At 37.6% G+C, this 26,729-nt stretch overlaps 1 protein-coding gene and 1 non-coding gene across 2 annotated transcripts; one reads left to right on the top strand and one right to left on the bottom strand.

Annotated features, from left to right (window-relative positions):
- On the bottom strand, nucleotides 1-23,666 carry LOC140135569 (GPI ethanolamine phosphate transferase 1-like). The gene is given in 19 exon segments (XM_072157108.1): nucleotides 1-303; nucleotides 1,284-1,453; nucleotides 2,211-2,286; nucleotides 3,814-3,962; nucleotides 4,584-4,674; nucleotides 5,916-6,239; nucleotides 6,957-7,048; nucleotides 8,240-8,435; nucleotides 9,098-9,340; nucleotides 10,939-11,018; nucleotides 11,354-11,488; nucleotides 15,590-15,675; nucleotides 15,678-15,782; nucleotides 16,525-16,641; nucleotides 17,899-18,154; nucleotides 19,522-19,628; nucleotides 21,004-21,102; nucleotides 21,570-21,691; nucleotides 23,432-23,666. Coding segments are annotated over 19 exon segments (2,796 nt in total). The 5' UTR covers nucleotides 23,656-23,666; the 3' UTR covers nucleotides 1-179.
- Nucleotides 2,966-3,039, top strand: Trnay-aua (transfer RNA tyrosine (anticodon AUA)). Its single transcript has one exon. It is a non-coding gene; the product is annotated as a tRNA-Tyr (tRNA).
- Nucleotides 23,667-26,729: the final 3,063 nt, after the last annotated feature.

The raw sequence follows: 26,729 nt of genomic DNA, 5'->3' as shown, positions 1-26,729 counted from the left end.
CCCAATCGGATGACCCACGCTACGTCACTGACGTAATATGGTATTGAAATACTACAACATATACAATGGAATTGCCAAAAAACAACAAAACACTTTTGACAATTAATGCAGTTGTTCCATCCACTATAGTTGCTATATCAAAGCACACATGGTAAAACTTCTTTGGTACAATGTTGACATTATTGTTTGTGAGTCTTTGTTTTGCTTATCACTGGTAAGGTGGCATTTGTGAAGAGGCGTGCTACCACTAGTAACATGGTGACGAAGATGATCATACACATCACTATCACATAATGGCTTATGCTGAAACAAAACAATGAGATAAGAAAAATTCTAAGAAATATACTCATACCTCAATATCAGATATTGTTATCAGATATCCTAGGTTTGGTATAAAGCTCTAGAAACTGTTCTTTTATGGTTAAACAACTCTTCATATACCCTTGTACAGGAGCCAAGCATTGTTAATTGGTGATGAATCCACAGTCCAATAGCGTATATGCGAACACACCCCTACACATACGTGTTACGCATGAGCATGTTAAAATTCATCATCCCTGGAAGTTATGTGTAAACACTCTCTTATGTTGGAGGTAGCAGCTCAACATTAAAGCTTTATTCTTTACTTTTATTGCTGATATCAACAGAGAAATCACTGATCTTGTTGTAAGGTTGTGTGGCAATGTCAATGACAAACAAACATTCCGAATGAAAGATCATGTGAATTAGACGATCTTTCGCTTGCTTTCTTTGTTGAAAGGGATTTGTTTCACCGTTGTTCATCACCAATTAACAACTCGCGTACGGCGCGTCTGCCTGATTTACTTCGCTCAAGCAGCTGAAGCTACCTTGCGAATTAAACTATGCAGACATGATTGAATCCCTAATTACATAATTAAAGGCAAGCTTTACACTCATATTACAACATTTAAGATGATGCTCATCCAAAAAAACACAAATAGGTCACTCACTGCATAGGAAGTTTCTTTATGTTTCAAACTTGAATTTAAGGTTTACCTTATAGCATGGAAACTGGGCCTGCTATGTCTAAAAAAGTATTTAATACTTCCTACAATGACTATAAGTCACCATTAAAATACATATATGTGTTGATAATTTCAATCTGCTTTTCTATTAAAAACTGCAGACAAATCTGTGTTTAATGACGGAAAAATTGCTGTGTCTTATTCAGGATGTGTGTTATTTGTCTTATTGTTTTCATGTATGTGACAAACATGATATATTATGTTTTGTACCTGGAATCTACATTCTGTTCTACTTACCTTGTTCCAATTTCCAGCCAGCTACCATGATCTTGTACAAAGAAAAAGAAGTGTAATGCCATGGCATCTGACAGTAATAATACCACTAGGAATAGACTGGATGTAGGTAGTCTTTGTATTAGATGGATAGCTTGGAATGTACAGGTCACTAGTAGGAATAATATCACTATCTATGGATGAAGAGAAATTCAAAGAAACCAAAAATATGAACATAACAAAGAACCAGAAGGACGTAACTTATACAATGGCATTTTGTTGAAAAATCTTTGAGAACCAGAAAGGTGTAACTCATGAGTTAGCGGGTAACTGACGGGTAATAAGTTACTAGCAACCATGCTGTTCTTAGCTTACCTCATGAGATACAGCTTTCTGGTTCTAACTAAAAAAAACTGCCTTCATGAGATGCAGCCATAATGGAAATAGTGCTAATGTTTCAATGTGGAGTGTGCTTGAGGTAAGGTTTATGGTTATGAGAATCTGTGAGTGGTAAGGATTATTTTGGTATCAAAATCACCAAAATGTGAGTTAAAGCTTTCTGGTTCACAACCCTCGATAAGAATTTTTCACTGCAACCTAGTATCATGTAACTTGCCAAAAAAATTCTGAAAATAATACGGACACCTGCAAGCCATAGGGAACATAGCGACTGGAGTGCAGCGCCTCACGGCTGGGGTCCCTTTAAGATACAATTTTTTTTAAATCAACCACAAATGATTGTAGCACTTGGCTCTAGGTCTGGGGACTCTCCAAATACCAAAAAAAAAAATGGCGGGGGGGGGGATTTATGAAAATTCAGAAATCCAAATAAATTGGGGAAACTGGCATTGCCATAGAAATAGTAATAACTCAATTTTCCAAAATGTCTGACTTTGGTCTGAGTGGATCAGATCATGTCACATATGACATCAGCCGATATTGTTAACTTACCTTCCATAGGAGAAGTGCACCCATTACAAAAGGATTAAACACAGTTAGAAAACAATAAACAGAAGCAGGATCAAAACTGAAAGAAAAGAAGAGACATAAAAACACCTTTATAGTATATTACAACAATCGAGCAGCCAATTTAAGAAAAGAGGATACCTTGCTTGACATTCTCCTGGACAAAGAACATACTGCTAACTTGTCTGTATTTACCTGTACAAAATGCAGGACGCTATCTGGCTGTGATGGTTACCCAGACGTAGGCTGATCAGGGAACTTCACCTGTTCAGAAATGCATTGCTGAATGATGGAGAAAATGTTGGGTCTTTGGTTAATGTGGTCAGCGCAACGTCCTTCTGTAATTGTGCTATGTAAATCTGCTGGGGTTTTTTACTGACAGTAACTTGCACTACACATTATTGTATGTATTATTTCTGTAAAAATATTGTGTTGGACTGCTTCATTTCCTTACAGCTGGATACACTGAATCATTTGATGACATTTTTGGTTACAAATTTGTTATAAAAAAGATCTACTTTCTTTGTTCTGTGTTTAATCGGTAGAAAACTGCATTTCCATATTATTTAAGACAATCAATGCACTAACAAATTATCTTTCAATGTGGATTTTTTTCACATTTTTGTCTCAACAAGTAACATGCATGAACTTTTATACTGATAAATTTAGGTGTATGTGCATAAGATTTCCATCCTCAATGGAATTCAGAATAACTATAGCCACATGAACAATTTCAATCCTGACTCATTAGCTCAGTTGATAGAGCATTGGTATATAAAACCAAAGGTCCCAGGTTCAAATCCTGGATGGTCAGCAAATTTTTCCTTGGCTATTGGCTATTATTAATTTTGTGACAGCGAATGCTTTTAAATGGTATAAAAGCTTCCAAAAACGTGATGCTTCTTCATATGTTAACATACTGTGCAATAAACTGCATTCACCAGGAATCAGAGGTTTACAAGTAGCTAATCATTTTGTTGCATATGTTATCTGCTTGGGCATTACCTGGCTGTGTTGTTTTTTTTTTTTTGGGGGGGTTGTTTTTGCTTCTCAGCTATCTGTTCAGTCTGTCCTTGTCTTTGAGCTACCCAGTGATTATAAGTCGAAATCTTAAGACTACTGGGCCACCGTTACACTTCTCACAAGTAAATCTCACAATTACATTACCTCCCTAAATAACTTAATTTAACAGTGTGAAAGAATATATTGTAACTATAATTCAATTGTTATTTTGATTTCAAAGTTTTTCTAAGTAAAATTCCAATAAAAAACTCACATTTTCCAGACAGTTTCGGCAATCCAGTCTGTTGCCTATATCAATGGTATATGCCAATTGATCCTTTGTTGGATGGTATGGCGTCACTGGAAGATGATGGCGCCCTCTGAATCAATTGGTCATAAGCGTGACTCAGCTGGAGTGCGAAACTGTCTGTGGAAAATGTGAGTTTTTTATTGGAATTTTACTGAGAAAAACTTTGAAATCTGAATATTGTATTCCTTATGAATCTCTTCAATAATAAGAATTCAATTGTGTTTTTGCACAAAGCAGCATTCTCAAAATATTTTTATTTAACAACATGGTTTTTACCTGTTTATACTGGCTATATTTCCAGTTCCAAAGAATGCAGTTATTGTAAAGAAGACAAAGAAATAGGCACAGCGTATATCATCTAGCACTAGTTTACGAGGTGGACCCTGATCTAGACTGGTATCATCACCAAATGATAAGAAATAAAGCTGAAAAGAACAACAAAAGTAATGAAAATATGTATATAAGTGCAGTTATTGTTGAGACAAAGGACTATAAACATCATTTGCCATCTGGTACAAGTGCTAATACAAAGCTTTTTTAAGAAAGTGACCCTCTTTTGCATCAATACTGTGTCATGGCTTATAAATAAGGTTACAAAGTTACATTAACCAGCCGATACAACTCTAACTAGCATGTGTGAACAAACAACATGGAAACATACAAAGTGTAACATTTCTCTTACAGTCAATCATGTACAAATGTTGACACTGACCTGACAGTTTCATACGTCATGGACAACATACTTCTTCAGAGTGATTGGTATCCCATCATCCCCTTTGGTGGTGGTAACACAGCTCCATCCTGAGGGGGCATGGTCTTGCAGAGAGGGTCATGCATGCGACTTAAATGGTAGGTTCCCTCGTCTCTGTTCATGACAGCAGGACCTCTTCTGCGAATCCAGATTGATTCTTTGATGAAAGCGAGTACTCGCATCACACTGAAGAAGTATGTTGTCCATGACGTACAAAACTGTACATATAAACCTGATAAATCTCTTCACAAGATGAAGTGTGATGTTGATTACAGTCTAGTATATAAGTACTTACCTTCTGTGCTGCTGATGCTGATAGCCGGTGTTCACATAGTAGCCACAGTAACATGAGATAACACAAGGCTATACAAAATAAACCTTCATGTCTGTATTGAGTCTGAGTTAAGGAAAAGTATTAGATTTTTACAATATTGTTTCATTATCATTTTTACTCAAACTATGTCTGTGTATGTAGGCTGTTTTACTTTACATTTAATATGCCAAAAGTTATTCCTGTCCCCCAAAATGTGTATGTAAGAAGAGAGCATTCTGCTAATATTATATTGTAGTAACTACTCTTTTCATTTTACTATAAGGGGGAAATTTCTCACATTTGATTTGTTCAAAATTTTTATGTGACAGGATCTAATCCAAGCAGGCCAAATGATGAAAATAGAGCCATCATTATGAATTTGCATAATAAAGAAAGCAGGCAGCATATATGCTTCATCCTATACTAGAAATTTTAACTGAATGAATGCAGCTTTCAACAGCTGTACGCAATCCAACTGTGATCGTATTGCACATCTTTTAAACTACAACGCAAACACACGACCTTGGATAAAATACTAACCAATCACAAGTGAGTTGGCATGGAATCACTTCCGTTTTACACATGTACAGTCACACACGCTGGCGTACATTGTGTAGTGTACATGAAAAATCGGCATGCTATATATGTCAGGCTGTGTTCATTCAATTGAAATTTATAATAAGAATCTACACTACTAAATAAAGTAATCTAGCAGACAATGTGAGAACAATTGAGCCTGTTAAACCTGGCAGCAGTTGCCCTGGTCAAATTGAGAAAAATTATCTACGAAAATGAGTGTTTTGGTGCAAATTTTCTACCAAATAATAAATAAGGGCCTATTCCACAACTATTTTAATTGAAAGTATCTTCTTTATGTGATTTTGGGGGAAATTTGTAGGTATTTGGAGATACAAATTTGCTCAATAATAATATAGCAAAGTGTATTCAGGTCTGGGCAAGACATTGATCCCATTTGATGAGCTGTATCTCAAATGTTAAGAAGTGATCATATACTTTTTTCATCTTATATGACTACCAGGATCTTGAATTTATGCTTTTTATCAGCTTTTATGGGCAATCATTTTCTTTGGAAAATTTTATAACCCCCCACCACCAATACACCTTACCCCTAAACAGGCTAAAATTGTATTGAAATCAGTCTTTTTAATAAAATAAACACAGTTATGACCCCCCTGTATATTTGGGACCCCCCCCCCCCCCTCCCGAAGAAAATGATAGCCCCCTTACATCCGAACTCTTAATTTGTATCACTTATTCTTCTGGTACGTAATCCCCTAGAACTTTCAAGGATACGCTGTACTCATCAAAATGTACACAGCTGTTAGTGACATCCCAGTGCTCAGCAACCTCCAAAGTATATTCCTAGGCCCAATAGCCGGGAATATAAAACACACTAGTAAAATAGTCCAACTTAGCACTTTATTCAATACTGGAACACCCTCTTTGCTATTCAGGCTATCCCATGTGCTGTTAATTATGTAGATGGCAAGAGCTATAAGAAGGACTTGGCATATACTGGCTGCAACCTGTTGACGGCTTGGTTTAGGTGATGTTTGAGTGTAGCAGGTGTATAATGCTGCTATACTGCTGAGAAGTGCTAGACATCCTGCCAGGGTTCTGTAAAGATAAGGGATTTTAAGCATTTTAGTTTCTTTCATTATCATCTTATTTTATCATCAGTTCATAGATTAATTGTTTTGAAGGATTCACTAAAAATCACTAATAAATAGGAGTGAACCATGTAAATAGCAAATGTTACTCTTATCTATTTTGGTATTTCCTCTCCTTTCTTAATCAGGGCCTCATATATCTCTTAAATTCTGCCCTCAATATAAACATTCTAGTTTACATTTCTTTCCCTGAACCACAGGTATGTAACATTTATTTTGAACCAAATATTTAAAAGAATACAGTAACATCCAGTTAAAGCATTCCTTGCATTAGAAGAGTGCAGATGAAAAATTGAATATATAAATTTTTCTTGATTTGAGATATAGGCAAATATAACTTGTCAAACATAAAGAACATAACAAGAAAATATTTGCTGTTTTCGATCATAGTTTCAAAAATATATTGATTTTTCAAACTGGGGTGTTAATTAAAAGCTGGCAGAAATTGATCGCCTTAATGCAAAAAAGTTTGAAAATAGCATTTATTGGCTTTTGTATTTGAACTCCTGAAACGTTCTGTGCCCATGCGAAAATGAAGTAATGACACATATTTATAATTTCAAGTATGTATTGCACATGCTAGAAGGGTAACCTTTACAGTTTTGCACTTGAGTGTTATGAGTATTGCCAGTTGGATTTCTTTCATCGAAATTACAACACTTACACTTGATTGATGTTGACATCTCTTCCAACAACAGGCATCATGGGAAATATTGCCAGAACTAGGCACGCTATGAACCACCCACACACCAGTACCTGTATGATCAAATGGGACACCAATTTAGTTACAGGACCTAACACAATTCTTTCACATTTTTAGCATTTGTGTGTGCAAATGCTGTCCCAGCCAAGCACCCAGACGCCAGATTTTAGGATTTGGTGGTCCATAAGATCAAATATCAAATATTATCAGCCATCAAAAACATTTGTATCATCTACAGCCTGCATGCATGTGGAATGCTTTCCCTGTACATATCCCTGCTATCAGACCTTAATTGGGTCAGCTTTAACCCTAACTGAACTCCCAAAAATACCACAAGGAAAACCACTGTGCATGCATCCCACATGATGCCATGACCCAAGTCATGTATACGCATGGAAAAAAAATCATGTATACGCATGGAATTGCTGGCCAGGTAAGTTGCTACCCATCAGTGATCTTGTACCTGTAACAGGAGGGGTCCCAGGCAGGTTCAATTCCCAGGGTTTACCAAGTGACTTCTTTGTTTATCTTCTCTCCTTTGTTGTTCCTTCTTTCCCTTCCAATAGCAAAAAACATGGGCTGTGTTAAGGTTAATAGCTATATGGGCGCAAACCTGTCAACAGTCTCTACAAGATGATACTTTCATGCTGTTAAATATGCCTTGTCATAAAAATATAAAAAAACACAGGAATGAGATCCTTTGGTTTATTGAATGAGACATAGATATGGCATAATAATGGCACCTCAACGACCTGGCTGCATGAACAAATAAAATGCCATCACCTCACCTGCATCTGTTCATTTTATAGAATAATCAGACTGCATTCATTGGTAAGGATTGTGACAGGACCTGATGACTTTATAACAGTAGTACTCTTAAAAATAAACTATTTCTTTCTGTAGAAAACCGCAACACATTATTGTTTCTAAGATGGTACTGAAAGAATAACTTTGTATTCATAATGACAATTTGTGACATGATCTGGTCCATGGGGGTCAAAGGTGGAAAATTTGAAACTGAGATAAAGGCAAAAACATGGAGTAAAAAAACAATAAAATACATAAGAAAATAAACATCAAAAACCTTCATAACTTGAGAACCAAGTATGCTAGGCTTTTGTTGTTTTCGGTAAATGATAGCCTATTGCAAGTTTAATGCGATAATTATAGTAACTCAATTTTCAAAAATGCCTCCTTTGTCCCCATGGAACAGATCGTGTCACATTTTTGACAAATTTGCTTACCTTGTTCGTTTTCCTCAGCTCTGTACACAGAGGCCATAAAGCCATTGCCAGCAATCCTACTGATATCATCTCTCTACTGAACATTATCATCACCAGCATCTCTATGGCAACGACTCCCAGAATGCAATAGAAACACACAGTGATGATACCAACATTTTCTGATACATATTGGACGATGTTTTGGAAGACATCATACCTGTACAAAGTAATAGAATCAGATTTAAACTTTTTTAAACAACTGGATTTGAAACAGGAGAAATGATATTATGATGATAATGATGATGATGATGATGATGATGAGTATGATGATGATGGTGAGTATGATGATGATGATGATGATAATAATATAGGAAACATTCATGATTTGTGAACAATTTTCAAAAAACTAGTCTCCATCAGTGACACTCATCTGCAGTGGCCTTTGACTAATTATTCTATTATATAATGATTCTTAAGGCTAGACCAAAAAAATACTGTCCAAAAGTAGGGGCTGTAATTTGTCAGTCTCCAACAGTGCACTGGATCAAAAAACTATTAGTCTACCCACAAAACATTTATCTATTGTAATCACAGAATAACAAATCATCAATGAGTAATTATAATAATATGCCTAGATGTAGAAAAATAGAAATGATCAACTAACATCTCCATAGCAAGCTGAAAGACAGCTAGAATTAACATGTGCAGGTGCTCCAATTATCCTCCTACTTCTAAATCGGACCTCTTCCCATATCCCTGTCCCATCATATATTCGGCTGGCATCCCTTTAAATTAGTAGCCTTTGAGCACTATTGGGCTTTGCCGGACTTCGGCCAAATGTTATAAATAAATAAATAAAACATTTCTGCAAAAACTTACCTTTTAAGAGCACCATACCAAAGAGGCACAGGCAATAAGCAATAGACATAATACACCCATGGTGATGACTGCACAGTTAATAACACTGCTATGCAAAATGTTATTGCAATAAATATGATATCCAACCTATCATTGGTTGAATGAGTAAGTCTAGAAGCAGGCTTGACCAATGAGGTGTGCTGTGAGAAGAGAATTTGTAGGATGTATGCCATCCAGCCTAGATAACCAAGAGCAATGCTGGTTCTGTGGAGGAAAGTCAATGAAAGTATTGATTAAAATGGTGCTCAAAAAAATGCATTTTTATCAAAATTGCATTCCTTTATAGCAAAATATGTTTGAGATGGGCATTGAAAGTTTCTGGGTTCAAAGGTAAGTGTCAAATGTGTCATTAATAATGATAATAATTAATAATAATTAATGATAAATAATGTAACAGTATTAAAATAAACACAAAATACAGAAAAAATCATTAATTGCTAGAATTCCTGCTTGTAAGTATGAAGCATGTTATTCTATAAGGTAATTTAATACAAATATTGGTATTTTTATTGTGAAGTGCTACTCTAAACCTATACCAGTAACTAATAAATCTTCAATAAAAGGCACCCACAAACTGATGAAGATTAACAAAAACCTGCTAAATCTACACCTTAACTCTGGCTGTCCGCTTGCACTCATTGACGACAAGAGCTCATACAAAGGCAAAGCATTGTTGACTTTTTCAACTATCTCCTCCAAAGTTTGCATCACTAAATAGGTATACCCAACAATTACAAAATAATATTTGAAAAAAAGACATTTCATTTAAATGTCCAATGGACAAAGTTCTTTAAAATTCTCTATTTCTTGGAATCATTTCATTCAAAACTATGATCAAATATGACCATCTACACTTGACTATGTACTTGCCAAAGAGGCAAATTGACATTTTCAAGTTATATAATACAAAATGTGGGCTTCACTAAATCAAATGATAAAAAAAATATTTTCACATGCATGAAATTTTTACATAAGGTCCACAAGAGGAAATATATTACAATAATGTTATACTCCCAAGTATCTACAAAATGTATTTTTCACATGGGTTTTGATAAATGTGATAAAAATGCTTCTCTAATAACATAATTCTCTTGATGTAAAAATATAATTTTACAAAAATCTAGGCTTGTAGCATATTTGCCTCCTACACACTTCTTGAGACACCGCAAACTTACTCTAGTGATTCCACACAGTGACTTTACTTGCAATGTGATATTCCAGTTGAAATCCAAACACTCCCATGGAGGACATGGTCTACAGGGAGCATGAATTTCAAAATGGGGACTTCCATTTGATATCTACACTCCCTGTGTGGGGAATTAAGGTCATGTCTTCCAGAGGGAGTGTATGGATTTCAACTGGAATAGCCCAATTGGGATATTTTTCCGGGAGGGGGGAGGAAGTGAAAGGGAAAAATCAGAAAATTGAATGGTTTTCCCCAAATAGCGGGTTATATGATTTTTTGCTCTGACTGTGGGAGGGCATCCGGACCAGAGCCAACGTTTGGAGGAGTGCAATGCTCCTTCATGCCCCCATTGACCCAACCACTTACTAGTTTCTTTTGGGCTATATAGGCAAATTTCAAGATGGGGTATTGTTTTCTAAATTTTAAATTCCTTTTATTTTGTCCATTTTCACAAGTTTTCTAATTGCTTATTATTGTTTAATTCTTTGTTTAAAGTGTTTTATAACCACTTTATTAATTTTACATAATGCATACTTGATCAAGAGATCATCCCACCGTATTGAGTGATTTCTTTGCTAAATTCAATTAAGGGCTCGCCCGCTCGCCGCCGACTTACTCTAGTAAAAATCTGTCATATGTCTGATAGTAATTGAGGCCATCCAGTGCTGCCTGAATCAACTCTTCAGTCAAGGTAATCTGTCAAGTGTAAATACACACAATAGGGGAGTTTAATAACATTCCCTGGACATAAAGACACGCCTACAAGTGTATGCTCACAGCATCTTCAACTTCATCAATGACAACAGTATAACATACAGTGCACTAGTCTCGCCTGAATTGAGCATTCACAGACATACATACATCCGATTGCAAACCCCATAATGTCGCATGCCACTCACTGATTCATATTCCAGGAAAATAAGGATTTTCATACTGGAATCAAAGAAATCCTCAGAGTCAAAAAAATCTTGATTTCCTGAAATTTCTGGAATATTATCATCTCTGACAACTAAACCACAAACAATACTCACAGCATCATGATACTGTTCTTGCACAACATGATGTCTAATTCTTCGGTAGAGATCAGCTTTTCTACCATCCGACAAAGCCTGAAATGGGCTGAAAAATACACCTAGGGTGGTCTCCCGCATATGGTCCTCTTTCACCTAGAAAATATAAACTTTTACTTCAGACTCTATTTAAGCTTGAATAAATTTGATGTATTTGGGATTAAGTAATAATCCATTTCTGGTCAAGTCCATCTGCTGCGCAAACAAGAAAGAAATGTAATAATTATACAAATATTAACTGGCTATGAGTGCGATGGTTGAAATATAGCATTGATGTCACCGAGTGGGCTTGACCAAAGGACTCCAGCCCAGTATTGAAATAGTCAGAGGCAGCACATGGTTTCACTAGAAAAGTACTCCATCAACTGACAAAATAAAGCACTGGCTGATGAAGTGTATAATAACTTAGTATGAAGATATAATATGCTGTGCATTGGCAAGCAAAGTTTAGTTTAGTTAATATAATCCTGGGGAGCACACCCACAGTGTTTATTGTGAAAATTATTCTACAAAGTAAAGCACTGAGTGATGAATGTTATAATAACTTAAGGCAGCTGTGTACTCTAGACATTGTTTCTTTCGCAAAATTGAGTTTTTTTGATATGTTTGTACTTTGTTATGTTTTTTATGAATACAAGGAATGAAAATCCAGATTTGTAAACTCCAACTGCAATATTTGAAGGATTTTATTTCACTATTCCACTCGTGTTTGAAATTGAAAAGGAAAGAAAATCTTTATTGTACCAGCAGGGTACACGAGCGCAACAACGCATCGCGTTGCGTATCGCGCAATTTGGATAAGCGCAGATACGCAGCGCATACGCGACACTTACCTGCATGCGTGGCGCATCTTTTGGAAACACCACGGAAGCACAAAAACCTAGTGGTCAAATGGCTCCGTGTTAGCTGATAAAATGTGGTTTTTTCAAGTTCTTTCCCCCGATTTAAATATCAAGTTATGAATGGATTTCGCTCAAATTTCTCAAGGGGCCGTGGATTTACCTGATGTTTATGTAATGTAAGGTAGAAAAATAAAAACTGCCGCATTCTCCTGCGAGATTCGATGAAAGTGCAAAATGTGACCACTTTAAACTTCAACGGCCATTATTTCAATCTTCATTTTCTCTGTAAAATGATGATTTAGGTACTACGATAACTCAATAAATACAGCATCTATAGGTAAGCAAATATGATCATCGTAAAAGCATGATCGACTCAAGAAACAGTTTTCTCATTTTTTATATTTTGGTCTATTTCCGATTTTAGGCATCATTTTGTGCAAATAGGCGTTTGTGAATTTTAAAAAGTTCAATTTGATGTCAATATCTCAAAAAATAAGGCCAATATCAAAAAATTAAAAAAACCTTTTGGAATGGAGCCTCAAGATTGAGCTAAAACAAAATAAAATATTTTTGGAAAGAGTGTTTTTTGTTATGATGTACCGAACAAATATTGCCAAAAACTCACTTTTTTGTAATTTTCTTCATAATTGTTGTTTTTACCCCAAATCTGTATTTATATTAAGATTTATTGATGTCTTGCCTTCGTAAAAATGTATACTTTTATATGTCTTGCGCGAATAATTACAAAGTTATTGCACTTTTTACTACATGCATGTCTGAGAGTACAAAGCCTCCTTAACTGATATGATGATAGAATCTGCTATGCATTGGCAAGCAAAGCTTCAGCCTTATATCTACTAGTGTTGTTGAGATAATCCAGGGGGACCATATACCCACTCAGTGTCTACTGGGAAAGGTATTCTACAAAGTAAAGCACTGAGGGATGAAATTGATAATAACTTGCCTGGTATGATGATCGTATCTGCTGTGCATTGGCAAGCAACGTGTCAGCCTTATATCTACTAGTGTTGTTGAGATAATCCAGGGGGACCATATACCCACTCAGTGTTTACTGGGAAAGGTATTCTACAAAGTAAAGCACTGAGGGATGAAATTGATAATAACTTGCCTGGTATGATGATCGTATCTGCTGTGCATTGGCAAGCAAATTGTCAGCCTTATATCTATTAGTATTGTTGAGATAATCCAGGGGACCATACCTACTATGTGTTTACTGGGAAAGGTATTCTACAAAGTAAAGCACTGAGGGATGAAATTGATAATAACTTGCCTGGTATGATGATCGTATCTGCTGTGCATTGGCAAGCAACGTGTCAGCCTTATATCTACTAGTGTTGTTGAGATAATCCAGGGGGACCATATACCCACTCAGTGTTTACTGGGAAAGGTATTCTACAAAGTAAAGCACTGAGGATGAAATTGATAATAACTTGCCTGGTATGATGATATAATCTGCTGTGCCTTGGCAAGCAAATTGTCAGCCTTATATCTATTAGTATTGTTGAGATAATCCAGGGGACCATACCTACTATGTGTTTATTGTGAAAATTTTTCTACAAAGTAAAGCACTGAGTGATGAATGTTATAATAACTTAAGGGCAGAGTAATAGGAGAGAACACGGACCTTTTCGAGCATCATTATTTTTGTATTATATGTCCAAAGTATATAAAACTATACATTTTTGGACAGGAAATGAGTCAAGGAATCCCATGGTGACGTCAGATTTGTTCAAAAATCTCGAGTTTTTGAAAAAATCACAAAATGCACTTTTTTACCCCAATTTTTTTGTGACAACTTTTTAAAAAATCTGTTCGGAAAAAAAAAAAAATGTAGTTAGTTTTTCATGGAGAAGAGACATGAACTTAGGGAAGGTTTTTTTATTTTTTTGAAATTCGTCTTATTTTTCAAAATATTGCAAAAAACATGTGAAAAAAGCAATTTTGTCACTAAAAATTGCACATAATGGTGTATATTTTTGTTCAAAACAAATATTTTGAAAAAATGAGAAAACCTTCCCTAGACTTTGATGTGCTCTAAACGATAGTGCAAAAGGTTTACCTTTTGCTTGCATATTTTTCGAGTTATCTTGTCACAAAAATCGTACAATATTGTTAAAAATGAACTCTGAGAAATCGATGTTTTAGTAAAAAAAATGTCAAAATTATGCACAAAGCGTCCTTATATTTTAAAACGGCAAGACTTTCACGCTTGTAAAAGCTGTATCTGGTGCATGGTCTAAATATGCATCTTTTTGCACCAATGAATCTATAATGTCTGTTTTTAGTGCGCCTAAATCCAAAATAATTAAAAAATCTAAGTGGCTTTTTCACTGCAAATTTTGTTTTGTTTACATCACATTTGCTGGCGTTAACAACATACCGAATCGCCTTGACTGCGTTGGACATACGCGCAGAGTTGCGCCAGCGTCACAGCGACTTCGAATCGCTTCGTGTAATCACAATATTTCGCATTAAGCGCATTGCCGACTCATTATTTCCGCCAATTTACTAAGCTGTCTTGAGCCATGTGACTTTTTAGAGTTGAAAAGAGTGAAATAAATCAAGCAAAAATACAAGTAAATATTAGGAAGTTGTATTTTATCAGTTTCAAGTGAAAGAATACATCTTAGTGTTGATAAATATCAAGAAATCTCAAATTCGGGTGTGGACGAATGTGTCTCCCCTTACTCTGGCCTTAACTGATATGATGATACAATCTGCTATGCATTGGCAAGCAAATTGTCAGCCTTATCTACAGGCATGAGACAGAGGTTCAATCAAAAAAGTGGAAAAGCACCAAAAAGAAGGAAAATTAATGAATCTCCTATACTTTTGTACAGAGAAGAAAAACTCAAAAAGGAGGAATTCCTCTAATCCGAGGAAAAATCACATCCCTGTATCTACTAGTGTTGTTGAGATAATCCAGGGGGACCATACCCACTCAGTGTTTACTGGGAAAGGTATTCTACAAAGTAAAGCACTGAGGGATGAAATTGATAATAACTTGCCTGGTATGATGATCGTATCTGCTGTGCATTGGCAAGCAAAGTGTCAGCCTTATATCTACTAGTGTTGTTGAGATAATCCAGGGGGACCATACCCACTCAGTGTTTAATGGGAAAGGTATTCTACAAAGTAAAGCACTGAGGGATGAAATTGATAATAACTTGCCTGGTATGATGATCGTATCTGCTTTGCATTTGCAAGCAAAGCTTCAGCCTTATATCTACTAGTGTTGGTGAGATAATCCAGGGGGAGCATACCCACTCAGTGTTTACTGGGAAAGGTATTCTACAAAGTAAAGCACTGAGGGATGAAATTGATAATAACTTGCCTGGTATGATGATATAATCTGCTGTGCATTGGCAAGCAAAGCTTCAGCCTTATATCTACTAGTGTTGTTGAGATAATCCAGGGGAGCACACCTACAGAGTTTACTGGGAATGGTATTCCAATAAGTGAGGCCATGAGTGGTGCAATGTCAGCCTGGTTGACATCACAACGGCTTATTCCTGTCAGCTGCCAATCTGAAATAAAAAAATATAAATTTAAGAGAATGTAAATTATCTTCCTGTTTGTCTCCATTTGTTCCTCGTCTCTGTCTGTCTGTCTCTCTCTCAGTCTATATATCTACCTGTCTGTCTCTCTCAGTCTATATATCTACCTGTCTGTCCCGTCTGTCTCTCTCTCTCAGTCTATATATCTACCTGTCTGTCTCTCTCAGTCTATATATCTACCTGTCTGTCCCGTCTGTCTCTCTCTCAGTCTATATATCTACCTGTCTGTCTCTCTCAGTCTATATATCTACCTGTCTGTCCCGTCTGTCTCTCTCTCAGTCTATATATCTACCTGTCTGTCTCTCTCAGTCTATATATCTACCTGTCTGTCCTGTCTGTCTCTCTCAGTCTATATATCTACTTGTCTGTCCTGTCTGTTTGTCTCTCTCAGTCTATATATCTACCTGTCTGTCCTGCTCTCCCAAGCACAATGCTTCTCCCAAGCACAAGGTAATTACAAACATCATACTGTGGTCATGTGACTCATGTCAGCACTTTCTGATTTACTCTCTGTTTAAGCCCCACATTTGGCCAAAAATGTTGATATCAAGAAGACATAATATTTTAAGACCATCATTCCTGATCCTCAAGTAGATCTGCATCAAGAAGATCTATTGCAGATCTATTTGACCATTTTGACTGGATGATAATATTCTTCTAGTTGACAACTATCCTAATAATACAGTATGTGCCTAAAGAGCTTGGAACTGACCCTGTGTGAATCCATCTTTAAATTTGAGTTCATTTCCTGGTGTAGGACCATTCACTCCTGCTCCCCATGCAACCAATGGTGTCAATGTTTCACTAGGATGTCCAGCTCCATGAGAACCTGTACAAATCAGATATCATGTTCTGTTATCTGCATTTAAAGAATTAAAAGCACTTTCCAAAACATGGGATTTAAACACATTCTAAATAAATATTTGAGCTGTCTAGTCTTAAGGTTAATTAGTACAACTCAATAGCTTAAAGGTCAAGGTGTATCTCTGTCACTTACTGTATGTATGGCGTCAATCCGGGGAGGGAACAAGGGGACCCGAGCCCCCCCCAACCTTTCGCCAAAATGACCCATTTTTTGTTCTGTTCAGCCACTTTTTTGACAATTCAGGTCGAATGTCCCCCCACCTATCAAGACGGATTGGTGCTAATGACTGTATGTATGATTACCTGCAACTGTGATATACATGATGACAATCATATAAAGTCATTGAGTGTGCATACTATGTGTCAGAGAGCTGCAGCATATTACAAGGAATCAACATACAAATGCAAAAGATAACAGAGATATGTGTTTCTGTCGCTGAGACATCAAAATGCTCTTTTCAACTCAGCTTAGACTTGTTTGCTCTTTTTTTAAACATTTCTTATAAATGGTCAATTCACACGTCCACAATTTGCAGTGTACTTGGCCTCCAAAAAGTGGGTGCCATCAGCCACACGCCCAGCATTTTTGATGGCATCAACATTTCATGTACCTCAAAATGTACTTGCTTGTCTCTGAATATAATATTTTGTTATCTGAGAAGAAAACAAATAAAATTGAATTGAAAAGAGCTCTCAACAAAATAACATGAGAAACTCGTCATCTTTTGGAAAAATTGCCTTACAATAGTAAACTTTTAAGTAACACATTCTCCTCATTTGTGTGTCACCATGTCCTTAACAACATCTCATCTGGTCCCACATGAGATGTTGGGGAAGTATCAAGAATAAGTTAGTCATTCCATGGTCTGCTGTCATTACATAAGCTGTTTTTCCATCATACTCAAACAACTCCTCAACCGATGTTACCATTTCATGTCTCCCATGATCCAGCACTGCTGATTACCAACTTACCCCAGTTAGTCATTCCATGGTCTGCTGTCATCACATAAGCTGTTTTCTCGTCATACTCAAACAACTCCTAAACAAAGTTTACCATCTCATGCATAATGATCCAACACTGCTAATTACCAACTTACCCCAGTTAGTCATTCCATGGTCTGCTGTCATCACATACGCAGTTTTTCCATCATACTCAAAACACTCCTAAACCAAGTTTACCATCTCATGCATAATGATCCAACACGGCTAATTACCAACTTACCCCAGTTAGTCATTCCATGGTCTGCTGTCATCAAGTAAGCTGTTTTCCCATCATACTCAAACAACTCCTCAACTAAGTTTACCATTTCATGTATTCCATGATCCACCATTGCAATATTTTGTAAGTATTCTTCAGAGTACGGCTTATGAGAATGACCATTAGTATCGATCCCAAGGAGGTGTAGAAATAGAACAACTTTGTCAGAATTAAATTTCTCCTTTAATGCTGGATTTGTTTTGATATTGCTGATAAAGTCCTGTAGAAAAAAATATAGAAAAAAAAACAATATATTCCTCCCCGGTCAAAATTGTTTTATTTTGTGTTTAGAAAATATACATCATAAGCTTTAAAATGGTATATTATTTGACTTCAAACGATATCAAGTAGTGGGGTTATGGTTTGTTGAACTTTGCTCCTTCAACAAAATTATATCTTTTTTTGTTTCTATGTGTGTTTCTTTTTCCACATTGCTGGCAATAAATATCAAACAGTCATAATTGGCGGTCATATCAAATCATCCCCAAGTCATCGAGGTTCAAGAAAGTTCTCTCATTGTTAATTGTTGGTTATACATACCTATACAAAATACAATGTCTGGTAATCCACCACTTGAACAGGATTTAGCCAAAGCAAACAAAGACCAGAGCTATTAAATATTCTATTGCCATCTAAGGTAAAAGCTTATTATCCTCTTCAATAATAGGATTATTGATTGGTGTTTGACTATCAAAATGAGATAGATGTCGCGCCAGCTAGAGAAGCCGATGAATACGACCTGCATACACATTTTATACTGTAACTCAGAATACAATTTAGGGAATTTACGGCTCATTCGAGCTGTACGGTCACATATGTGATGTGATCAAGCAAATCAGTCTGAAGTCGGTCATATTCACTTTTCAGTTTCTTAATGGATTGTAACAAGCATTTGCAAAGCTACATTTTGAAGAAAAACCCATTGAAATTGGACAAGCCGTTCAAAAGATATGAACAGTAAAAGAGTTTCCAAAAAATAGGAAACAAAAGCAGATATTTTCATTGTTTGGCTATATCTTAAAATCAATATTTCTGACTTCCGACAGATTTTGCTTGATCACATCACATATATCTGCACAAATTTTAACGTCACTATTTCAGTTTGGGAGAATTAATTATGTCTTTTTTGTGAGCAGGAAAATACCAACATTATGTCAAAATAATTAATCAGCCATAATGACAAAAAATTTGTCAGTTTGTTAGACTATGAGAACACATAAACTCCGTCCTTAACAGGTATTGTTGATCCTGTTTATACCACTTTTGGATCTGTTATGTTTAACATTCTGAAGTATATTTAAATTTTCCAAGAATGACAGAAGGTAAAATAATGCATTTTATTTAATATTTCCAATGTTTGCAAAAAATTATCTAATTTTGACAGATTTTTGAAGCTTTCAGTGATATTTTAGAGTCATCTTTAGCCTCCATAAAAAAAACCAATCCTGACCAACCAATCTTACTTGAAAAGTCAGTCCACCCATAAACAGGTTCTTTTTCATTGTCTAATAATGCAAGTAAATATCAGTTTTATTATGTAGTTGCTAGAATGTTTAAGTTACTTTTCCTGCGGAGAGTGGGACTTACCTTTACTTGGTCAAATACCCATGCATCTAATTTAGAAGCATCAGCATCAGCAAAATCTTCCATTTCTGGTGGGTATGTGTAGGTGAAAACATGCTCCCCTGTTGCACCTAAAAATACAGAATAACAGTACTACAGTAGTAACATCAGCAATCATGCAAACACTCAAAATCAGCCATCAAAGATTATGCAGTACAGCAAATCCATGTCATACATGTAGATTGGGATAACTTAAAATTCTTTGCGAGGATTGTAACACATCAAGGAGTCTATCTGGATTCGCAAAAGTGGGCCTAACATCATGAATAGAGCAGAAAGGGTCAGTTTAGTCATGCGTATGATCCTCTCCAGAGTGACAATTCTACACCCTCTGTGGTAGGGATGGGTTGGGATCCATCCAACACAGGATGAAAGGATCATCAATCAATATTCAATATTTTCATCAGAGAAAAGCTAAACCATCAACTAGTGAATAAATTTTGTTTTTCTATTCAAGCGATTACAGAATAGGGTGTGACTCTAGTTTCATTACAAGACTGCCCTACACCAACTTTAAACCTGAACCTTAAACTCTGTAAACGAGGACTAGACTCAAGTCAACAAGTTGTATCCACATTGGTAATTGTACCAAATTTTTATATTTAACACCAAGATGTGTTGTACCCCACAGTATTCAGAGAGCTAGGTATTGCTGGATGAACACATTTTACCATGTTTCACCATTGACAAAATACCCTTAAGATACATTCAAGCAACGCACACATTCTTTTGATTTGCAATGCTAGATGGCAGCATTGAAATATTGCTTGGTTGTGGAAAAAGTGAGTCATTGTTTAGCCACCAAAAATATGTATTTAAAAGCAGGTGGTAATGATGTAATATAGAAGTTTCCAAACTTAAGTTACCAAACTTAAAGAGGAAGCCCCGCTTGACCAGTTCTTCTGTGAAGAACTGACTTACACCTGTTACTTTGATGATAGACAGAACAGAATTTACATGGATACATTTTAACCTTGACTAATTCCCTAAGGAACTTTAATAGACCAAAAGTGGGGCTTCATCTTTAAGTGTCTAAACTTAAGTGACTAAACTTAAGTTTCCAAACTTAAGTGACCAAACATAAATTTCCAAACTTAGTAAGTGACCAAACTTATGTGACCAAACTTAAGTTTCCAAACTTAATAAGTGACCAAACTTAAATGACCAAACTTAAGTTTCTAAACTTAATAAGTGACCAAACTTAAGTTTCCAAACTTAATAAGTAGTTTCCAAACTCAATAAGTGACCAAACTTAAGTGATCAAACTTAAGTTTCCAAACTTAATAAGTGACCAAACTTAAGTGACCAAACTTAAGTTTCCAAACTTAATAAGTGACCAAACTTAAGTGACCAAACTTAATAAGTGACCAAACTTAAGTGACCAAACTTAAGTTTCCAAACTTAAAAGTGTCCAAACTTAAAAGTTTCCAAACTTAAGTGACTTACCTTTAGCAAACATTGGTAGAATATCAGGACTTCCCCATGACCAAGTGTACTTGCTTTCATTGAACACTGAATCAAATTCCACTGGATTCTCTTTCCATCCTACATGATAGGGAAGACCAAACAACAGAATACATTCACATTGAATTCTTTGCTTCTCTCATTTATATTTTATGACCATGCCAGCCTACTTCCAGATATCATAAGACATATTAATGCATATTTGCTGCTTGACTCAAGAGAAACTTCTGTGTACCAATCCAAATCATTGGTATCAACTTCTAAAGTTTACACACACCATCTCTATACAACATTCTTCAATTATTTTATCAAAGAACATTATGTTCATTATGTATGCATTTATAATCAATTTGCATTTTGCTATGGAAAAATGAACCATAACAAACATAGCTTGTGGTATTAGTTGCTTTGATCAAGCTTTCTCTCATCAAAGCCTCTCCAAATCAGTGAGCAGAGAGTATCTACAACTCCCCTTGAAGTTTCAACCCAGAATTCATTCGAAAATACAGCACCTGGTAATAAGCATGTTCTATTTTTGACATAGATACCTTTAGCAACTGCACTGACATCTTCATAGAAGCCAGCAATTAATGCCACATGACCTGGTCTGGATTCAGAAGGAACTCTTGTGTGAGATACACCCCAGCTACCATGATTCTCAATTATATCCCTGTGTAATAAATGAAATACAACAAGAAGAAGAAGATATATTTGAGCTCAAAAGCAGAATAAATTGTTAGAGATTTTGAAGGCAATTTATGTGTGGACCTATGCTCATGCCAAGGCATTGCCTAGGACAAAACCTTAATTAGTAGAGCCAGTCAGCCACTTCTAGGTTTTTGATTTAAATAAACGCTTAAACAGCGAGTAAATGAAACTCGTACAAATATATTATACTGTGAAATTTAATGCTACATTGTCATTATTGGTCTACCATACTGGATTGTGACCTATGGGGACCAAAATAGTGTACCTCTAGCAGATGGGCAAAATTGAACAGAATTACAGCAATGACATAAAGGTTTGTGCATAAACTGCATAGTGCAAGTAATCAGTACCAGGGACTGCCTTTTGAGGAGAGCAAGGGCAATCGCTCTCTTAGTTGACCATTCTCTCCTTACATGTACATTCTATTGTAATTTATGCTCTAAACAGCTCTCCTCGAAGGCTCCCCCCAGTGTTCCAAATATGCCTCAAAAAGTTACAGGCCAGCCGGACTTGACCTTAAAAGGTTACCGGCCAGCCGGGCCGGCAACTAGATGCCAGTCAGAAAAGTTACCGGCCAGGCCAAAAAGTTACAGGCCAATGGCCGGCTGACCGGCCCTATTTTGAACGCTGGCTCCCCCCCCCCCCAGAAGAGCTAATTAATGCTCTCCTCCAAATCCCTGCAGAACAACACATTATCCCCAGACACTGAAATAACAAAACAGACTTATATAATTTTGACCTCTTGTCAGGCATTCATACCTGCCAACATTGTAAAAATAAAAATCTGTACAGGGTGCGCACGACCCCGGGGCGCGCGGAGCACGCGCTCACCCGTAACAGCGCATACTTGCCAACCTTTGGAACTAAGGTTGGTGTCTAATTAGAGTGAAGCGAAGCGAAACAAAACTTTGGAAAAAAGAAGTTATAGACTCTAAATTACTTGCTATTCAAGGTTGGAAATGTTTTTTTTTTTTAAATTAAATTTTTTTCTCTTAATTTAAAAAAAATTTGGCAAGTTTTAGCAACTTTAGAGAACCACTGGACCTATTCTGAAGTGCTAAGATCATTCACAGGTAATTTGAAAAAAATTTGAAAAAAAAATTATGAAAAAAATTACAGTTTGTTATCCTTAATATGTAAACCATTAACTAGTGTTTACCTCTTCATGTATCACATATTATAGATGCATTGGTTTTCCATGCATTTATAATGTGCTACATGAAGAGGTAAATATTGGTTAATGGTTTGCATTAAAAATAACAAACTGTAATTTGTTCGTAATTTTTTCCAATTTTTTCAAAAATTAACTGTGAATGATCCTAGCACTTCAGAATAGGTCCAGTGGTTCTCTAAAGTCGCCAAATATTTTCAAAAATCGGATTTGTTCCGATTTTTGAGGTCAAAAGTCACAAAAATCGGAACGAATCCGATTAAATCGGAACGGTTGGCAGGCATGGCCGCATTCACAACTTGTGAAACCATTTAAGCCACAGGGATAATTTTGTGTTTCATTTGACGAGCAAATTAAATTACATTACACAGACATCGCAAAATGTAACAAGCATGCATTACAGAAGCCATATTTATCAGGTGCATGGTAAACAATATGAGGGTACACTATTTTCCCCACACCAGCAGTTACAAGCAAACAAACTTTCAAAGCTCTTTGAGTCATACATGTACCTACTCTAATTGAGCTCACCTTAAATATGGTGCTCTGGATTCCCCATTTGTGTCCAATTCAAAGAACTTATCAGCTCTTAATCCATCTGCCACAAAGAGCACCAACCTCTTTGCTGGAGGAGGAAGCTTGGTGGTATGTGGTGTCATGCCATGAACAAGAGGAGATGTAAAATAGATGTCAAAGATGGAGGCAAAGAAGATGACGTGGACTAGAAGACCAATACAGATAAGCCATACATTCATAATGACTGGTGCAAATCTGAAACGTATCAAAACAGAGCTGTAGGAAATATTACCATCTTATATCTTCATTACATTCAAATTACAATTACCCGATTAGCTTAGTATGATATCTATGCAGGCTGGTTGTCATGTGTATATGTAAACAACTTGACACAGTTACATACAGGGAACCTATCTGTTTTTGCATTTTTAATCTGACTGCAAATCTATAGGCTAATGCATACGAAATTCAAACTACAAGTACATCATCTTATTCTTATATGTTAGCCACCATTTTGTGTCGCCTGTGTAAAGTTTATGTATACCCCCGGTATTTCAAATATAGAAATTGTGTGTAGATTTTTTCGGTCCAAATATCTTTATTTTTTTCCCAAAAATACTTCCTGCATCCATCATTCATGAGTCAACATAAACCAAGTCGTTCAACACCAAGGTCTGGAGCTACATACAGACACACTCAGCTTACCTGTATACAGGCGAGCCAGTGGATTCAAACCCAGCCTCATCAAACTAAGCCACTCTGCACCAGCCACTGTTTTTAGGCCAAGGAAAGTCGATTTTGAGTTTCCCGTCACCCACCCTCACTTCATTTTCTGACCCTCACTTGAATTCATTATTGTGATTTTCCAAAAAATACCAATGAAAAGTGGTTATATTTGCAAAAAAAATAATGAATATCCCTTTATTTTTGTGGAAAAATCAAAATCAAAATAGTCCCAAACAAAAATGTTTGGTAGACTCATAACCGGTGCGATCTTACCTTTCCGATGTTGATTAAGATACTTCTTGCATCGATCCCGAGATGCGGAAAAAACCAATAGTCATTTTGTCCCACATAAATGAATAAATAACAAAAACCCCCGATCCCCCGAGTGGACTCACCCATTTGGTGACGTCACACCACGATAATCATCCCTTATCCGACTTGGGCAGCCCCTACTCGGCCAAACTTGTAGGGGCGGCGGGGTCGAGATAATCAACATCGGAAAGGTAAGATCGCACCGGTTATGAGTCTACCAAACATTTTTGTTTGGGACTAGACTCAGTACACCGGTCGATCTTACCGTTTCGATGTTGATTAAGATACTTCTTGCATCAACATCTGAAAGATCGATCTAGCAAGTAACCGACGGATGGAGGTACAAGATTGGCCAGCATCTGATAAGGATCGGGAGAGTGGGTAGCATGGTAATCGCGAGGTCAAACTATTTCCCCCCCTCACGGCCGGAAACAGAAAGACTACGTGAACAGACAAAAACCCTGAACTGAAAGTGCAGTGGTTAAGAATAGAAACACTGGTTCTTACCATGTTGGAATTCTGATTGTCCATAAAACACCTGATACCCAACCACCATGTTATCTCCCCAGAACAGCCCTGGTGAACTTATCGCCTGGTCGTTGGTTTACGTTTTTGTAGTAAACCGTGGAAAAGGACGACGGGTTCTTCCAGGACACAGCCTGACAAATCTCTTCAATGGGGACCCCCTATGGTAGGCCCACGAAGATGAGATAGATCTGGTTGAGTGGGCCTTGGGGCGGCGTCTTTTGCCGCCCCGAGTCCACCAACACCTGGACCAGCCACCGTGCCAGAGTCTGTTTAGCGGCTGGACCGTGCGGTTCTGCGTGGGTGATAAATAAGCGGTCATGAGCCCCTCTTAAGGTTTGTGTTCGCCAAGGTAGTGCTGTAGCGCCCTCACCGGGCACCACAACCTGTCTTCGGCTATTGACGAGCCCTGCCCAATACTGGGTAGGAAGCGGGGCGAGTGTCGGAATGTACTTCGCTCATTTTTTGCAAGGAAATCCGGGCGAAGAAACAGCGTCGCTCCGTTGTTAGTAACACGGAGGCTGACTTGAGACTGCGTGCAACTCTGAGCAGCGCCGTCCGAAGCCAACGCCAGAAGAAAGGCCGCTTAAGAGTGGCGTATTTAAGGGTCGCTTTTGACAGGGGCTCAAAAGGGGACCCTTAATATACTCCAAGACTGTGTTGAGGTCCCATGGAGGGACCACCTTCCTTTCGCGGGCGCTCGTTGAACATACCGTCGAGAAGAAGACTTAGGGACCCATCTGAATTGATAGTCGACCGTCTTCAAATCCCCGATGAATCGAGAGAATGGCTGACTTGTAGTTGGCTATCGTTGCCTGCTGAAGTCCTGACCTGAACTTTTCTGTCAGAAAATCTGCCACTAGAGGCACAGGGGCTCTAGTGGGAGATGTATTCTCTCATCGCACCATGCGTAGTAGGGAGCCAAAGCGCTGACTATCGTGCACGGAGGGTAGACTCGTCTACCCCTGGCGATGAGAGAAGCAGCTTCTGATGAAAAGCCTCCCTCCGCCAAGACGTTCCTGATAAGGGCCATGCAGCTAACTGCAGGTGCTCTAGTGGTAGACTTGGTACCTCTCCTCCGGGCATCCGGAGTAGATCTGGTAACTCGGGGAGTACTCGCGGCTGTGCCGCTAGTAGATCCACCATCGGTCGAAACCACAGGTGTTTCGGCCAGAACGGTGCTATCAGAATGACGTTGCAATCCTCCCTCCCGATCTTGGTCACCACCCTTGCGAGCAGTGAGATCGGGGGGAAAGCGTAAGCAGGCAGTCCTCCCCAGTCTACGGACAGAGCGTCCACGGCGAATGCCTGTGGGTCTGCGACCCTCGAGCAGTACACCGGCAGCTGATGATTTCGATGAGATGCGAACAAATCTATCGAGGGGTGGTTCATCACCTCGAAGATCGTCTGGGCGACCTGCGGAGCAAGGGACCATTCTGTAGGTCCCGACACCTTTCCTCGTGACAGATCGTCCGCGAGGATGTTGGTGACTCCGCTATGTGCATCGCTCTCAACGTAATCTGCCTGGCCTTGCACCACCCTATCAGGCGGAGTGCGTGCAGGCACAACCGTGGTGACCTGGTGCCCCCTTGTCTGTTGAGGTAGGCCACCACGGTTGTGTTGTCCGTTTGGACAACGATATGAGATCCCACGATCACCTTCTCGAAGTGCTGGAGAGTTCTCTCCACTGCCCAAAGTTCGAGAAGGTTGATATGGAACTCTGTCTCCGTGGCCGACCATAGGCCCCGTG

This window comes from Amphiura filiformis, chromosome 16 (genome assembly GCF_039555335.1).
Source record: "Amphiura filiformis chromosome 16, Afil_fr2py, whole genome shotgun sequence".
Taxonomy (NCBI): domain Eukaryota; kingdom Metazoa; phylum Echinodermata; class Ophiuroidea; order Amphilepidida; family Amphiuridae; genus Amphiura; species Amphiura filiformis.
This window is presented reverse-complemented; position numbering and strand designations above follow the sequence as displayed.